Raw genomic sequence first — 19,499 nt, forward strand, 5'->3', positions numbered from 1 at the left:
TACTTTTTGTGCGCAAAGAAAACAAAAATAATGACTTTATTCAACAATTCGTCTCGTCTGCATCACCCTATAGCGCCATTTTGGAGAGTATCACATAATTAAACAACGTATGCAACGTATGTACGTGGATACGTTGTTTACGTTCAGATCAAAGCGTAAACAGCGTATCCGCGTACATACGTTGTCAACTCATTTCTCCTTGCTACGTTTCTGAGCCTTGATCATGTAAGAATCCTTGCCGTCTATGGGAGGGTCAGAGAGCTCTCGGAATGCATCAAAAATATCTTAATTTGTGTTCCGAAGATGAACAAAGGTCTTACAAGTTTGGAACGACGTGAGTAATAAATGACTATTTTTATTTTTGGGTGAACTATCCCTTTAAAGCGCTTCATCTCTGGCCCTTTAGTGATAGATTTTCACTGAATAAACTTTGATTCTCCTAGAAAAACAACAACAATAAGTCATGCCTAGACTTGACTCAGAAGACGGTAGAATCAGGTCTGGATGTCTGTGAGGTCATGAGCGGGAAGCAGGAATTACTACATGTCTACAGCACTTGTGTAACGCCGGTCCGCCTGTACATACACGTCCCAGAGCGAGAGACCGCTGTCATTATAAAGCTGGAAGGGCTTTAGCAAAGCCTACAGGGAACCGGAAACCAGCAGCAGACACAATGACATGAGATTAGTAACGAGTGAAGCCCTTAAACGTGACGTCGACACGACAGAAACCAGCCGTGCCCTTCCCAGCTTTCACAGGAACATGATGAAAGCCAGAGTGAAACGGCTCAGGTGAACTTCCTCAGTATCTGAGTTCACACTTCACAGAAGTTACGTTGCCAGGTGTGACATCAGCACAGACCAAACAAACGCCGAGCTTTAGGGAGGAGACGCGGGTCAGACTCCATCTGCACCTGCGGAGCTTCACCTGTTTGACAATCTCTGGACTTTAACACTCGGGATCTACGACGGACTCTGTACTACAGAAGCAGAGCTCAAAAACAAGACAAAACTGCAAAGATCTCTTGGGTTACGGTAAGAGAAACTCTTCGTTTTGCCTTGAGCGACACTTCAGATCACTTCCACTATCTTTTATATAAAGCCATCAACTGGCTGCACTCTTAAAAATAAAGGTTCTTTATTGGCATTTATGGTTCCATGAAAAACATTTAAGATCCATGGAACCACTAAAGGTTCTTTAAAGTAAAAAAAAAAATGTTCTTCAAATTATCAAAATATAAGAAGAAATGGTTATTTTCAGAACTGTTCACTGAAACATTCTTTGTGGAACCAAAAACGGGTTTTCTACACAAATACACTCAAATTAATGGTTCTTTATTGGCGTCTTGGTTCCATGAAGAACCTTCAACATCTATAGAATCTTTCAACTGTGCAAAAGGTTCTTTATAGTGGAAAAAAGTTCTTTAGATCATTAAAATGTTCTTCAAACCAAGAAAATAATGGTTCTTTGAAGAACTGGTTACTGAAAGGTTTCTAGGGGAACCAGAAATGGTTCTACTCTTTCAAAAATTAATGGTTCTTTATTGGCATTGATGGTTCCATGAAGAATCCATGGTTACCATCCATGGAACCACTAAAGGTTCTTTATAGTGAAAAAAGGTTCTGAAGAACATTGAAATGTGTTTCACACTAAGAAGAAATTGTTATTTTAAGAGCTGTTTACTGGAAGGTTCTTTAGGGAGCCAAAAATGTTTCTTCTATATGACATCTATACAATTCTATACAAAAGATTCTTAAAAGTGGAAAAGGGTTTGTAGGTGTCTAAAAAGTTCTTTACACTAAGAAAAATGGTTCTTTTAAGAACTGACCATTGAAAGGTTCTTTAGGGAACCAAAAGGGTGGTTCTACAGTATTAAAAATAAAGCTTCTTTATTGGCGTATTGGTTCCACGAAGAACCTTTGACATCTACAGATTCTTTCCACTGTGCAAAAGGTTCTTTACATCAAAATGTGCTTCAAACCAAATAATGGTTCTATGAAGAACTGATCACTGAAAGGTTCTTTGGGGAACCGAAAATGGTTCTTCTACACTCTTAAAAACAAAGGTTCTTCATTAGGGCCTTTCGCACACCGCTTTAGTTCCATTATTGGCTTTGATGGTTCCCATGAAGAACCTTTAATGTCCATGGAACGAACAAAAGGTTCTTTATAGTGGAGAAAAAAAGGTACTTTAGATCATTAAAATGTTCTTCACACCAAGAGAATAATGGTTCTTTTATGGCATCACTGCAAAAACACACTTTTGGAATCTATATTTTTAATAGTGTATAGTGAAAAAAGGTTCTTTAGATTATTATTAAAATCTTCACACTAAGAAAAAAATTATTCTTTTCGGAACTGACCACTGAAAGGTTCTTTGAGGAACCAAAAATTTTTTTTCTATGGCATTTGCTGCCAAAACCAACCTTTATTTTTCAAAATGTAGTCAGTTTTATGGCTTTATATAAAAGCGATGTCATATCATGATGTTCAAAGTCAAATAGTGGAAGTGCATACTATTCTTAAAAAGATTTGCATCAATATAACATCAATATCAACGAAGCGATGATTATTTAAGGTTTTTGTGGCAGAATATCCAATGCTATTTAGAGAATCATTCAACCTGTTTTATAGCCTAACAAGTCTTGTCATGTTAGCAGAAACACCTCTAACGTTTGCTGGCTTCAGACCTCAGATGTTCAGATGTGGGCGTGAAACACCTGCACACCTTTCCAGGTAAGACACAAACAAACAAACATAATTTTAAAGGTTTAAACTGGTGTAGCAATTGGTTGTTTTGGTGATTTAGCATGCATTTCCTTAAAAACAACCCACTTCTGTCCTCCCTCCCTCTCGTTGCATGTTTGTAGAGGAATGCCGTTATGCGCTCGCCGTCTCCCGCTGCTAGTAAAGTGCCGATAAAACCTTTATTGGCCAACAAAACATGTTTTCTGTAGTGCCATACAAATTTAAAGAGTGAGTGTTGCGAGTCACGAAAGCTGATCTAATGAACTGTAAACCGCGAAACAGGGCCGCGACCGTCTGCGCCGATGCCAACTGGAGTAAAGAGCTTCCTACGGACATTATCACAACAAATGGGTCTAATTACTCTGTATACCAAACTAATTTAGCCATATTCATACTTTAATGAGAGCGCTTTATGAGAACATGCTCTGAGAATGCAGGTCACTGGTTACACATGAATCAAGAATGTAATTGTGCAATTAAAATATGTGTAAATCTGATTTAATTTACATTCTCACGGAAGAATCAAAAGTCATTTGCTGTAAGTGAGAAGACGAAACACGCCAGCAGCTGTAAAGATATCGCAATATCTGCTGTTAATCTGTAACCAGCTGGAAGAAAACTTAATCTTAATCTAATCTTAATCAAATACTGGTTAAAACGAACAGCTACAGTATATGTGAGATACAGCTACAGTACATGTGCTGGATCAGACAAAGTCTCTTCTGCTCACTAAGGCTGCATTTATTTGATCAAAAATACAGTTAAAATTCTGAAATATTATTAGAATTTTAAATAGCTGCTTTCTATGTGAATATCTGTTAAAATATAATTTATTTCTGTGATGCGCAGCTGTATTTTCAGCATCATTACTCCAGTCTTCAGTGTCACATGATCTTCAGAAATCATTCTAATATGCTGATTTGCTGCTCGAGAAACATTTCTGATTATTATCAATGTTGAAAACAGTTGTGCTGCCCAATATTTTTTGGGGGAACTGTGATACATTTCATATTTCAGGATTCACAGATGAATAGAAAGTTCAAAAGAACAGCAATTATTTGGAATAGAAATCTTTTGCAACATTATAAACGTCTTTACTGTCACTTTTGATAAATTTAATGCATCCTTTATGAATAAAAGTATGAATTCCTTTAATAAATAAACTGCCTCCAGACTACAAATTTATGATGTATAGACTAATAAATAAATATGGCTTATAGCATTTTAAAAAAATAATATATTTATTTGACATTCAAAAATATTTAAAAATATATTAAAAATAACAACAACAAAACTAAAAAAAAACTAAATTAAAACTCTTTTTATTCTAGATACCCTAATAAATCAATAAGGCTTACAACAACAAAGAAAAAAAAATACTGTCACTTTTAATCAATTTAATGCACCCTTGCTGAATAGAAGTATTAATTTCTTGAAATTCAAAATAAAAGAATATACATATATATATTTTTTTACATTCATTTTTGATCAATTGAATCATGCATTCTTGCTGAAAAAAAGTGTTTATTAGTGTCGGGTAATTTTAACTACAATTATTGTGAGGTTTGATTACTTTTTCCTCTAATCTGTTCCAGAACCAAGCTTTCTGCCACCAGCAGACGCTCATCACTTGCTGTCTCACTGCTGAAGTCTTAAGATGCCCTTGAGGACGTCGTTACTCCGCAAACCCACGTCTGGACGCTGGCAGAGGAGGCTATCGAACCGAAAGGAGGTTTTGTCGGTCAACATGATCAGCCTTCCTCTGGGTGATTTCCGTCACCTGTCTCACATCGGCACAGACGGACACACCGAAAGTTTCGGAGACCTGTCGTTCCTGAAGGAGGGCCACAGTCTCCTGCTGCAGAGCTCCAAGAGCGAGCAGAACCTGTTCCTCCCGCCGCCGCCCAAGCCGCCTCGCATCAACCTGGACGAAGCGGGCCGGTGCAGCCCGGTCTGGGAACACACCCCGGCCCATCAGAGGCAGAAGTGCAGTTCGCTTCCCCTCCTGGACACGGAGGAAGACGAGGACACGTGTTCACACACAGAGACGACTGGCATCAGCTGGAGTCCTGCTCGCGGCAGCCTGAGCTCCGGACGGGATTCGACCCAAACCAACCCAGAGGAAACGCAGCCGGACCAAACGGACTCGGCGTTCACGTTCAGTCTGGATCTGGGACCGTCCATACTGGACGCCGTGCTGCAAGTGATGGATAAAGTCCATCAATCGTGAACTGGAAACTAGGGCTGTCAAATAAAAATTCGAATTTCGATTATTTGTCGAATTAAAAAAAAAAATCCACATTCGAATACAAAAACGTTGTATTTGAATTAGGGATGGGCGGTATCTTATCGTTTGCGATATACCGGTAAAAATTCTCCCCACGATAAGAATTAAGGTCCTTGCACACATTTTCGTGTGCGTTTTTTCGTTTTTGTGTATCCGTCATCCTTTCCTATCAAAATTCTTGTTACGGATACGAAAACGCAAAAAATCGAACCGGATTTGAATTTTTTTTATGATGGACGAAACTTTCGGAGGAAGTGTGTAAACGTGATTGACACAACGTGAGGTATTTATTTTTTAACGTGCAAAAATTTCAGACGAGAATTTCTGACTCCGTGTGCAAAGACCTTTAATCTTCCCGCGATAATAACGATAAAGCCTAGTTGTTGACATATTTTTGTGTGCAACCGTACGAAGCGACATGGCGGAAGACGGACGTGAAACCGAGGAAAATATTGGAGGAAGATATCGCTAAACGAGGAGCTCCTTCTACAGTCTGGAACTGGTTTGGTCAGGGCTGTACAGTGCGACAAAAATCGGTTTGAGCCTTGAATAAATGTACTATAGTAGCACAGTTTTGCATGTGTATGAGCTTGTTTACAAACCTGTTGTCCAACAAAGATATCATTTATTGACATGCTTTTCTACAAATTAACTTCATAACATCAGTCGAGTGTTTGAAATAACTTTGTGATCAGACGTGGTTTCACATCACAGAATGAGGCAGAAATCATACTATTTTATATTATTATATACAGTGATACGAATCATTCGTGATCCAGCTTCACTACAGAAAAAGTGAATATAAGGTGTTTTTTTTTTTTTATCTTTGCAAATTGCCTTTCCTAATAATGTGCTACTTAGCAAGTTCCGCGGCTAAAGTAAACAGTCTCATGAGAACGGCTCATCACGCCACGGAAGAGAGGGGCGGGGTCAGCAGAGCTCATTAGCATTTAAAGGGACATGCACCGAAACGGGTTGCTGTGAACACAGCTGTTTTTGACAGGGTAAAAAGGGTGTTGTTTTACACTACCACTGAGAAATTTTAACCAAAGTATGTTATAGACTTTTCATTTGTTAGCCTATCCAGTTGAACCCACTAGCTACGGTGCTGCTCATTCAAAATACTGCGGAAAAAGAGAACATCAATGTGGAGATCATCTACGGCAAAACCAAGTCGTTCACACAGAACGCATATCTATCGCATGTTCTATAGGGACATCTATCACCGTTGCACTCGCGTCTCGCACAAGAGCCACACGTTTAGAAAGCCATGTAAAATTAATGTAAGTTCAACTTTTAAAAAAACATGTTTTGAGACATTATGGTGGTTTTTCCCCATCCCACTTCATCTCATGTTTTTAAATGAAAAACGTACTCTTTGTGATTGGTTTTCGGTACTTTGTATTAATACATACATGACGCTGTTTTGTTTCTAATTGTTTAAGCAACTTAATTAATTATATTTGGTTTATAAACATTATTTTAAACATTATGCACTTTTTTCAAAGATAGTCGTGTTATTTTATAACTTGGAATAAACGTGCATTAGTAATATTTTGCTCGATGCGCCCTCTTGTGGCCTCAGGAGAGAAGCCAAAAGCTTTTTTCCCCCTAATTGAAATTATGCCTTTTAAATTCAAATATAATTCGAATATTGATCATATTTAAGTACAAAACTCGAATGCTAATTTGACAGCCCTACTGGAAACTCGCTGCAGGAAGCTTGACGGAAAAGCAGCAGTGTTTCTGATCAAACATCTGAACTCTGGACAATAATAACAACACTCAAAACATTGCTCAAGACATTTCTTCCTGGAAATGCAGTGTGCATTCAGACCAGCGTTTAGCTGTCCAAACCCTACACCCTTTTTTAAGAAATACCCCCTTCGAATTAAGTCTGTTATATAACGTTGTGTAACAGTCTGACTGTCCACCATCAGATATTTCGTTAGTCAATGATTGCTGGAGTCTAGTTAATAATCGAGCAGCTTTTATTTGGCCTCTTCAAACTGTGATTTCCTTATCTGCTTTCAGAGCTTAAGTTCATTGCATTTACAGACTAAATGAACGCTCGTATGATCTATTATATCAAACTATATTATTTCTATAAGGCAAACCTGTAAGGTCAGTTCAGTGACAATCAGTGAGATTAACTATTAATGTTAGTTTACACACTAGATCTACCAGTGAAATGAAACAACATTGATTCCTTAATAAAATGTTTTGATGAAAATGTATGTATTTATATATGTACATATGCATATTATGTATATGTGAATATTTTATTTTTAATAAGCTGTGATTATATAAACACAATTAGGCACTTGATTGCTTAAATAAAGTGCAACAAAACACTAATCAAGCCTGCTAGTGTTTTTATTCATCAAAAAGTAATTCTCCTGTAGAATGTAATAAAATATTTATTTTAAGAATTTTTTTTTTATTATTTACAATATGTTTTCAATAAAATATTTACAATAAAAAACAGCCATTAAGATTTTTTAAATGTTTGAAATGTAAAAATATTAAAAATATTTTTAAAAAGTATATTTTTTTATTTATAAGATTATTTATTATTTATTTTTATTATATATTATATTGAACATGGACAGAGCAAGAGCAGAGGATCTGTAGACCCTGTGATCTACAGCAAATAGAGAACGAGAAACACTTTCTGCTGATTTGTCCTAAATATCACAATGTGAGGGGAACATTTCTCCCCAGATTTGAAGCCCTGATCCCATCATTTACTGAACTTAGTGATACTGAGAAAATGCCCTTTTTACTTGGAGAAGATGACAACACAGCTGCACTAGCTGCTAAATATGTATTAACCATTCACAATGTTAGAAGTTGAACATGATTAACTCGATACTGACTTACTTTATCTTTTCATTTATTTAGATGGATTTTATTTATTATTATTTATGTTGTTGTTATATACTGTATATGTTAATGCTTTGGCAACATTGTGTTACACAGTCATGCTAATAAAGCTTAATTGAATTGAATTGAATTGAGAGAGAGAGAGAGAGAGAGAGCCCTTATACAGCACATGATCTCAGACACACACAACCAGAGCCGCTACATGTCCAAACTGATGCTATTTCCGTATTTCTGTTCTCCTGACAGCTGGAGAAGTGAGGGAACACGATACTTCCACATGTGCATGAGGCTTTAAACACTACCTGCTGAACAAACAGAGCCGCAGGAGGCCTTCAGACAGACAACAGACACGCACATGACAGACAGAGAGAGAAACTGACAAGATATCACTGCTGAGAATAACGAGGAATCTGATCCCATCTAAAGCATATGCGATAACTTCTGTACTGGCCAATCAGCATCCAGGACCAGAACTTGAATTAAAAATGTAAGTAAAAATTGAAAATATTAAAATAAATTTTAAAATATGAACAAAAAAATTTTTATGTTATTTTTCCCCCTAAATGTACGTGATATTACAGTTATTTTATTTATATATTTATTTTTATATTTTCCATTTTCATTTGAATACCACACAGATGTAGTTTATCAAAAATGACAGAAGCAAAGAACAAAATCACTAAAATTTTAGCTAAATTTCAAATGAACATAGAAAATCTAAAAATAAATTTAAACTATTTAATATGTGGGTATTTAAAAATGACAAAAACAAAACTGACAAAAAAATGACAGAACAAAATTACCAAAACTTCAAATGAAAATCGAAAATTTTTAAATATGAAAGGGGTCATATGATGCGATTTCAATTTTTCCTTTCTCTTTGGAGTGTTACAAGCTCTTGGTGCATTTGCAAAATTACATATGATGAAAAGTCTTGTTTTCAGAAAAAAAAAGATCAAAATGAAGCGAGTTTAAGCTTTAAACAAGAACAAATATTTGCTAATGGAGTAAAACAGAAATCAACTTAATACAAAAGAAAAATATTTTTTCTGACCAAACTAGCAGATCTTGTTTTAAGCATAAACTCGCTTCATTTGGATCAATTTCTTTTCTTTTCTTCTATCATTTTGCATCTCAAATAAATGCATCTTATTTTATGAATGTTTATATAGCTGTACTGAAAAAACAAGACAAAATACTAAAAAAAAAATAATAATAATAAATGTTTTGCAGTGCAAAATGTCACTTTTGAGGAGAAATAAACGGTATTTTTAGTATTTTCAGAAACTTCAGTATTTTGTCTGGTTTTCATTTACTTAAAAAGCTAAATTACATAAGATAAAAAGTCTTGTTTTCTGAAAACCTGATCAAAATTAACTGAGTTTATGCTTAAAACAAGAACAAATATCTGCCAATGGAGTCTTTATACAAAAGGAAACAACTTTTTTTTTCCTAACCCAATGGACAGACGTGTGTTCTTTTTTTAAGCATAAACTCACTTTATTTTAGTTCATTTATTTCTTAAAAAATGTGAGCATTTATAAAAAATAAATAAATAAATAAATAATTTTTTTTTTGTAATTTTGCATAAGTAAAAAATATCTTGATTTAGGAATGTTTAGATATTTTTACTGGAAAACAAGACAAAAATACTAAGTAAGAAAATCATATTTTGCCGTGAAAAAAATGTCAGTGTAGAGAATCAGTGTATTTCAGTCTCAGTTTCATTTATTTCAGAATAAAATTACAAGATAAATCAAAGTTGTTAAAGTGACTCAAAATGAAGTGAGTTTATGCTTGAAATAAGAACAAATATCTGCAAATGGGGGTCAGAAAAAATAAACTTACATTTTTCTGACTCCATTGGTCGATATCTATTGTTGCTTTAAGCAAAAATTTGATAATTTTTTCAAAAAAGAAGATTTTTTGTCATTTTGCATCATAAGTAAACATATCATGATTTAGGAATGTTTGGATATTTTTACTGGAAAACAAGATAAAAAAATAAATACTGAGCAATAAATCACTTTTTGCACTGGGAGACAATCTCACAAAAACACAGCAGAATATCATCCCAAATGCACAGATATGCATCTCAGATTAAAATATCCCTCCCTTAAATCAGCGTTCTCACCACAAACTAACAGCACACCAGATCCCGCCAGCCTTCCCAGAAACCCCTCCGTCTGAGCAAAGAAAGCTTATTCTGGGGAGGAATGTGCTCTACAGATATGACTCCTCGAAATAGCATGTTGTGTCTGGCAGGAACGCCGACACAGCGCAGAAAAACACACGTCTCTCAGACTCCCTGAGTTTGCACTTTTGCACATCCCACGCTGACCGCTGATGTGTGTGACTCACGTCTCTGATGAATTCCTCCACGTTTATGTTTAATGGAGATGTCTAATGCGTTAGAGTCTCAGCTCAGTGTTATTGATGGTTCTGGTCAGATATCATAGCAGTGTTTTGTTGTCCTGGGAGTAGAAATGAGAAATAGGAGTGTAATGTGTTTGTCACTTCGTTAAATAAATGAATCGTTGCGCGCAGAACGTGGTACTAAGATGAGTAAATACTTAGGGCTGCACGATCTGGCCCAAAAAATGCAAATGTGATTATTTTGTCATATAGTTCCATTGAAATTGGAATGGTGGAATTATAAACATTTATTTATATTATAAACATTTCATACTACTATTATTATTATTATTATTAAATAATATTTATTAGTATTGTTAGTGTTCATAATTATTATTATTATTACTAGTAGTAGTGGTATTAAATAATAATAATATTTATTAGTAATGTTAGTGTTCATACGTTTTATTATTATTTAATAATAATAATAATAATAATAATAATTACTATTATTATTCATTTAAATAATATGCAAATAATAATTATAAATTACAATAATTATTATTAATTAAAATATTTTAAATTAATATGGCAGTATATTTAGTACTGTACTGTCAATAATTATAATATTTCAAGTTTTATTTTGCAACAATAGTAAAATTGCAATACTAATGTATATTAATTTATTCACCTTCAAACATTAAATCACTAAAAAAGATGTTTAAATGCTTCTCTTTACAAATGTAGTGAAATGGTTTATTTAGTCTATTAACAAATGTTGATTTATACAACTTAAAATGTTAAAAGGCAGACATTTAAAACAAAGATAATAAATAATACTCAAAAATAATACTAGTAATAAATATTATTAAAATTATTATTCATAATATTATTAATTATAACAACATTTATGTTAACTTTTTATAATAGAAGTGTTGTTCATTGTTGTTTACAATCACAAAATGCCATCTATATCATCGCACAGAGATATGATATGATTGTCTGCATAAAGTAATGTAAAGCAATAACAGATAACACATCCTCAAATCATCATTTAATCCCATGCAGACGCCAGCAGATGTTACAGAGAGAAGCATACACAAGTTTACATATCAAGAACATCAAGTGAAGCCAAAACTCGAGTGTGTGAAAACCCTGAGGTCAGTGAAAGTGAATTGTGCAAATTTACGTTGATTTCTGTTCATTTCTGAATAAGCGCACCATCCCAAAACTCTTATTAGTCATTTATTTCACTCTCCAAGACGTTTCACAACCGTCCGTGCCTTCATATATCACGCAAGCCCTGAGAATTCATCACAGCTCGGAGCCGTGAAACCAAACCCAATCCAAATAATCTAGATTTATGGTCAGAGGCGTGCGGTGGGAACAGTTAAATGTTACACGGAGGCCAATGTTTCTAAATAACTCAACAGAAGAAAATCCTGCTTCAGGCTCAAGTGTGTCTCTGAAGATGTCAGCGCACACTGTGATCATATACAGGATTCAGACATGAAATATGAAAATACCCATGTTAGGGCTGAAGGATACAATCAATTTCATTTGTACAGTGCTTTGGATTCAAAGCAGCTTTACAGAAAATCATGATGTTAATGTTAGTGGTCGACCGATATGGGTTTTTTGACAGCCGATACCGATACCGATATCTTGGAAAGCATGGTGGCCGATATAAAGCCGATATATTTTTATTTATTTTAATTCATATTTAAGAAATTTGAAATCATTTGAAAATGGATTAAAAAATAAACGTGTAAAATAAACATACTTATACTCTAGAAGACAAAGTATTTTTCACAAATAAATAAATATTTAATAAAAATATGATTAAATAAAAAGTAAACACTGTAACCAACAGGGCACTCAGTAATCTGGGAAGTTTGTGTGCATTGGGAATCATATTTTTTCAAATAAAGCCAAGGTAACACTCATTTTACATACAGCACACAGTGAAAATGACATGAATGTGACAGTGGGCAAATGCATAAAGCGCAGCATAATTTGAAATCACGAGCTTACGATCGCGAGTCTTCAGTGAAGCTGAACTCTCCCTCCTGTCCGCATTCACTTCGCACGGAACGACGACAGCGAACAAGAGGGAGAATGTGAGCACTGTGTGCTCAGGCGCTGCCGCAGCCGCTCTCCACGCCGTCAAAATAAAAGTCTGACGCACCGTCAAAATAAAAGTCCCGCCTCGAACACATCGGCCAAACAGAAAAACTTATCGGCCGATACCGATATTTGAAAAATGCCAGATATCGGCCGATATATCGGCCTTGGCGATATATCGGTCGACCACTAGTTAATGTTTATATCTTAACATCTTCATGCATGCATCAGATTAGAGCTGGATGATGATAGTTATATTTTGTGATGATATAAACAATCAAGCAGTTAATATTTGCTATATGTTATATATCAGTTTACATGAGTATACTGTATGCAAATAAAGCATATATATATGTCTACCTAAACCTATAAGTTGTATAAATCAACATTAGTTAAAAAATGACTGACTTTTATAAAACTTTTTAAATTACTTAGAAATTCCTAAACTAGATTCATAAATGCACTAAATCAAAGTTGTTTATTACTACAGTAAAACCTTTTAACTACATTTGCAAAGAGAAGCATTTAAACATCTTTTGTTAATGATTTAATGCAAGAAAGTGATTAAATTAAGACAAATATTAGTATTGCAATTTTACTATTGTTGTAAAATAAAATTATTATTACTTATTACTATAATTATTATTAAATATTATTTTTTACTTTACAGTACAATACCAATATACTGCCATCTTAATTTTTTAAATATTAGAATAAAATATAATTAAAAAACTAAATAATTAAAAGGCAACACTTTATTTTAAGGTGTTCTTGTTACATGTACGTACTATTATAATAACAATAAATTATGCATAATTACATGCACGTAACCCTAAACCAAACTGTGACGAGTGGGGGCGGGGCCGAGAGCCGTGGGAACGGAGCAAGGCCGGTGGAGGAATTGATAATGAGCGACACCTGCACCACTCACCGGTCTCGAGTCTCATGGAGGAGCTCCGGGAGGATAAAAGGGAGGAGTGACGACCATGTTGGACGAGAGAGGACCAGGCCTGGAGTTTATTTTGTGTTTTGTGTGCGGCAGACGTCCGCGAGGGGCTGCCGCTTTACTTTCGTTTTGTGTTTGTTTGTTTTATTAAAATCTTTTAATGTTTGCCGGTTCCCGCCTCCTTCTTCCCGAACTACGAACTTTGTTACATTGGTGCCGAAACCCGGGAGGAAGGAGGGACATGCTGTCAGAGAGCCCTCGCTGCTGAGGGGGATCGCGGTGCTGAGGAGATCGGGCAGCAGGAACAAGCGGAGAGACCGCCGGTGGCTGCCCGAGGCGGTGGTGCTGGAACTATGGAAGACGAGGTGGGACGGAGAGCTCGCTGCCGCGCTCCTGGGTCGAGGAGGAGTGGCTGCCGTCCGTGAGGGAGCGGAGGAGTCTGCCCGTTCGCCAGGAGGCCGGAGCCTGCTGCCATCCGCCATGATTGGGGAGGAGCAGGGAACGGGGGACTCGCTGCCGGCTGCCCTCAATAGGAGGAGCCATCGCCGTCCGCCAGGAGGCGGAGGAGCGGTGGGCCGTCCACCAACGATGTCCAGTACCATCGCATGGCACCGCGAGTGAGAGCCTCTCAGCCAGTTGAGGACCAAGAGGAGTGACGACCGTGTTGGACGAGAGAGGACCAGGCCTGGAGTTTATTTTGTGTTTTGTGTGCGGCAGTCGTCCGCGAGGGGCTGCCGCTTTACTTTCGTTTTGTGTTTGTTTATTTTATTAAAATCTTTTAATGTTCGCCGGTTCCCGCCTCCTCCTTCCCAAACTACAAACGTTGTTACACAAACCCTAATCCTTGTCCTAACCATATAGTAAGTAAATGCAGTTAATTAATATTACTCAGTAATTAAATGTATAATTACACTGTAATAGGGACACATTAAAATAAAGTGTAACCAATTAAAATAATTAAAATGAAATCTTAAAATAATAATAATTATTATTATTTATAAAAAGTATGAACACTAACAATAATAATACATATTATAATTATGTAATAATAATAATTATTATTATTATTATTATGAGAAGTTAAATGTTTATAATATTATAGTTTAAATTACAACTGAAATACGACAAAATAATCACATTTGCATTTTTTGGGCCAGATCGTGCAGCCCTAATTATTAACTTATATTACTACCACATTCTGCACGCAACGATTCATTTATTTAACGAAGTGACAAACACATTACACTCCTATTTCTCATTTCTACTCCCAGGACAACAAAACACTGCTATGATATCTGACCAGAACCATCAATAACACAGAGCTGAGACTCTAACGCATTAGACATCTCCATTAAACATAAGGGAATTATGGGATGCGGAGGGCCTGCATGTAGATCTGACCTCCCTGATGGGCGACACGACTCTGAGAGGCAGTAAATGTGAAAATTACCCTGTTTTCCTACACTTGCCTTTAGAAACCTGATGAAGCAATTCAGCATCAGATCCCTTAATAACATTCATGCACATTATTCTGGAAAACCCCAGAACTTGGATCCATTAAAACGAGTTAATTAACAGCCAAATGGAGTAAATGTTGTGCGCTGAGGATCGGCTCACTATAACACACTTCATATGTCATCTGCTTTATGGATCCACCTTGCCTTATTTATCTACAAAAAAAAAAAAAAGATGTGATTTCAAGGCAGCTAACGGCACAAAACTAATTGAAAAAGATATATAACTAGGTTATATAAATATAATATATATACAGTGGGTACGGAAAGTATTCAGACCCCCTTAAATTTTTCACTCTTTGTTATATTGCAGCCATTTGCTAAAATCATTTAAGTTAAATTTTTTTCCTCATTAATGTACACACAGCACCCCATATTGACAGAAAAACGTGCTTGTTCGTTCAAAAGCTGCAAACTAGACTAGTACAACCGTTCATAATTTTGAAGTCGGTCTCTTTTGCTAATCAAGGCTGCAATATTTTGTTTAAAAATACAGGAAAAACTGTAAAAAATTGTGAAATATTATTACAATTTAAAACAGCTGTTTTCTATGTGAATATCTGTTAAACTGTAATTTATTTCTGTGATCAAAGCTGTATTTTCATATATTTTCTATATATCATGTCTTCAGTGTCACATGATCTTCAGAAATCATTCTAATATGCTGATTTGCTGCTCAACAAACATTTCTGATTATTATCAATGTTGGAAACGGTTGTGCTGCCGAATATTTTTGTGGAAACCGTGATGCATTTTATTTTTCAGGATTCACAGATGAATAGAAAGTTCAAAAGAACAGCATTTATTTGAAATTGAATTTTTTTGGAACATTATAAATGTCGCATTTTTAATCCATTTAATGAGCCCTTGATGAATAAAACGTACATTTTAAACAGTATATTATACCTCTAGTGAACATTAAACAGAGATTCAAGAAAACATACAAACATCAGAAAACCAACAGAGTAAAACTCTTCTCAAACCTGCATCAGTTTAACATCCAGAAGACGGGATTTATTTTTATAATTCTCTGTATCTGTGGCTTTTATCATTATTCACTGATGTAACTGGAGGCCTGAAGCTCTTCTGCTGCTGGATTAGATTAAGTCCAGGTTAGAGCTGCCAGATGAACACTGATTCACAGCGACGGAGACATTAATGGATCAGGAACGGCTTCTTACTGATGCATTAACCATTATTTCAGCGCTTGTAGTTCAATATGGTATGCTATAAAACAGCAATGGTCTCATTATATTTTAACAACACATTTTATATTGAAAACCAGTCAGTAATTACACTGACAAGCCTATACAATAAACTTATATGAAACCAACTAGCAACCCTTGTTTACTTTAGCAACACTTAGTGACATGCTAAAACCACTCAGAACCAGGGTTATTACAGTTAACTAAAACTATAAACACAGTAAAATAAGATATAAAAAACTTTTATTTCAGCTATAGTTGCCAAGGCCACATTTCACATTTTCGTTAAGTTTAACTGCAACAAATAAATTATTAACTTTTTAAACTAATTAATAAAAACTATATAGACATTTAAAAAAAAAAAACTAATAAAAATGACAAAAATACTCAACAAAATTACTAAAACTTTAACTAAAATTAAAGTAAAAAAATATATATACTACATACACACACACACATATATATATATATATATATATTAAGAAGGCAACACTTTTGAACAGGATGATGATGTGTACATTTTTATTATTTTGTTTAACGATCATATCTTTTTCATTTGGTACTTCAAAAGCTACATAAATACTTAAATGTTTCCCAGAAGACAAAATAAGTACAATTTACCCTGATCATCCAATTCAAAAAGTTTACACACCCGGCTCTTAATGCATTGTGTTGCCTTCTGGAGCATCAGTACATGTTTTCAGCTTTTGTAATAGTTGCGTATGAGTCCCTCAGTTGCCCAGTGTGAAAATATGGATCTCAAAATCATACAGTCACTTTTGGAAAGGGTTCAGATATGCAGAAGATGCTGGAAACCCAAAGAATGAGAGGAGCTGGGGGATTTTTCTGAAGAACAGCAGGCAGTTTAACTGTTCAGGACCAACAAGGGACTCACAACTATCACCAAACATAAAAACAGTCGTGGATCGTCCAGGAAACGACACACAGCCACAGTATTAAGATTCAAGGGTATGTAAACTTTTGAACGGGGTCATTTTTTATGAATTCAGTTATTATTTTGTCTTGTGGAGAATATATCAAAATCTGTTATGTGAAATAGCTTATTCAGGACAGTACTAAATAAAAAATAACATGCAATTTTCATGATCCCTCTTATTTTGTTAAAATTATGAAATTTTGCACATTCTGCAAGGGGTATGCAAACTTATGAGCACAACTGTATATATGGTGATGCATACATTTTCTGAAATCTAAAATATTTTCTAAAAGTCTAAAATAATCAGTGAAAATACAAGGGCTGTTAAAATAAAAATACAAATTTTGACCTTTTAAGTTTTATATTAAGTTGTTTAGTTTATTGAATTTATATTAAGTTAATTGATAAGCAATTAATCTAAAATGAAAGCTGGGATAAAAAACATTAAGTATTTGCTGTAAGTGACAAGAGGCAAAGATAATAGGATTAACAGTAGAAGTTAAATCTTACTGTAGTCTTCAAATCTGGGTACTGTCTTACGTTTTAAAATCACAAAGGGAGTTTGGTCCCATCAGGCTAACCTGACAGTCACGACTTGTGCAGCTGTGAGGTTTTCTTTTTCTTTTGTTTTTACTCGCGATCTTTACAACACGCATTACATTATGTATTTCATGGCACACTCGTTTTATGCGTATTTGGCGCCACCTAGTGTTGTGGGTGTATTATTGACATGTCAAAGTCTAGACCCTGAATATAAGACGACCGCGTTTTTTCAGATGTATTTCCAAGAAAAAAAACATCGTCTTATATTCGGGTCAATACGGTATATATATATATATATTTCTTCATGCAGCCGTTCTGTACATTCTAATGCAAAAATGTACTGATATTTGTATATGGCTAATTGCTTAATAATAATAATAATAAAAACTGAAAAAAAAGGTCCTCCTCGAACTTCCCGCTGCCCTGTATCATGCTCTCTTATTGGCTGTTGGTTATTGTCGATGTATTCTTCAGTCAGAACTCATTTCACACAGTAGCATTTTAATTCTCTCAGATCGCGTCTTTGATCATTCACACTGCGTGACTGTCACTCGCATGAACGAGCACCGATTTGCCTCGGGCAATTTGTCGGCGATTTCGCAAAACCTGTCGGCGAGTGAAAATCGGGGCTAAAATCGTGCAGTGTGAACTGAGCATTAAAGCAGCCCAATTCCGCGGGAAAACCGTGCATTTGGCAACACTGAGCAGGACAGAGGGAGGCAGTGAAGTCAGGAGGGGTGTTTTCGTGCAGGATCTCGTGCCAGTCACACATTACACACACACCTCCTCCCCATCCTGCCGTGTTGGGCCATAATGAGACTTGTGCTGGGGGTCGAGAGCCGTGAGCTCCAAGTCAAACAAACCCAGCGAAGTCATTGTTCAGGAGCTGTGTGTTTACACACGTCCCTCTGACAGAGCTATGAAATATGTTATTTAGATTGAACGCCAAATCCATAGGAATCATCTGGAACACTGGGGTAACCTTATACTTCTGTTAAACTTACACACAGACAAACGCTCACGCACAGAAGCAGTGACCGCGTTTACATCCTCGTTACTTTCTAATTAAACTGCGTTTGCTGCTTCAGCTGATTTTCATGCATTTCAGTCATTCAGTGATATTTATTTTGTTGTTGCTGTTGTTTTCCCGTCCCATATGTGACCCTGGAGCACAAAACCTGTCATAAGGGTCAATTTTATGAAATTGAGATTTATACATCATCTGAAGCTGAATAAATACGCTTTCCATTGATGTGTGGTTTGTTAGGATAGGACAATATTTGGTCGAGATACAACTATTTGAAAATCTGAGGGTGCAAAAAAATCAAAATATTGAGAAAATCATCTTTAAAGTTGTTCAAATTAAGTTCTTAGCAATGCATATTACTAATCAAAAATTAAGTTTTGATATATTTACAATAGGAAATTTACAAAATATCTTCATGGAACATGATCTTTACTTAATATCCTAATGATTTTTGGCATAAAAGAAAAATCAATAATTTTGACCCATACAATGTATTGTTGACTATTGCTACAAATATACCCCAGCGACTTAACACTGCTTTTGTGCTCCAGGGTCACAAATCATCACATCACTGAATATTGTAATTTGTTTAACCAATATTATCAGTTAAACTCAGGACCTGAATTTCGTTTTGGAAACCATCTCGGGTCTATAGTATTCAAGTACAAAAATATTAGAAAATGGAATAAACTGTAAATTAAAAACAGATTAAACAACAGACGGCACAGCTTTAGGCTGCTGTCACAAGACAATGTATGGATCCAATACTGATGTGTTTTCTTTCTCAACCGTTTACATTCACTTAAGACAAAACCGACAGTGTTTACGAGGATAGAAACGCCAGAACGGCCATTTTGACGTCATTTCATGTGTATTTGGCTGCTTAAGTGCAACAAACTACGAAAAATAACTCATTATATGATAGTCA

The 19,499-nt window shown here is 35.4% G+C and overlaps 2 protein-coding genes across 3 annotated transcripts in view; one reads left to right on the top strand and one right to left on the bottom strand.

Annotated features, from left to right (window-relative positions):
* The window catches only part of dnajc17 (DnaJ (Hsp40) homolog, subfamily C, member 17), a 65,958-nt gene that overhangs the window by 14,487 nt on the left and 31,972 nt on the right, over nt 1-19,499 (bottom strand). The gene's annotated exons all lie outside the window — the stretch shown is intronic.
* LOC107745356 (cdc42 effector protein 3) lies at nt 551-5,659 on the top strand. 2 transcript variants are annotated; one of them, XM_016559227.1, is made up of 3 exons: nt 551-1,034; nt 2,657-2,735; nt 4,343-5,659. In XM_016559227.1, the coding sequence occupies exon 3, from the start codon at nt 4,405-4,407 to the stop codon at nt 4,975-4,977; it is 573 nt and encodes a 190-aa protein (XP_016414713.1). In that variant the 5' UTR covers nt 551-1,034; nt 2,657-2,735; nt 4,343-4,404; the 3' UTR covers nt 4,978-5,659. The 2 variants fall into 2 exon arrangements, with proteins under 2 accessions (XP_016414713.1, XP_016414714.1); XM_016559228.1 differs by having other exon boundaries at nt 2,660-2,735.

This window comes from Sinocyclocheilus rhinocerous, unplaced genomic scaffold (genome assembly GCF_001515625.1).
Source record: "Sinocyclocheilus rhinocerous isolate Xijiao unplaced genomic scaffold, SAMN03320098_v1.1 scaffold2213, whole genome shotgun sequence".
Lineage (NCBI taxonomy): Eukaryota > Metazoa > Chordata > Actinopteri > Cypriniformes > Cyprinidae > Sinocyclocheilus > Sinocyclocheilus rhinocerous.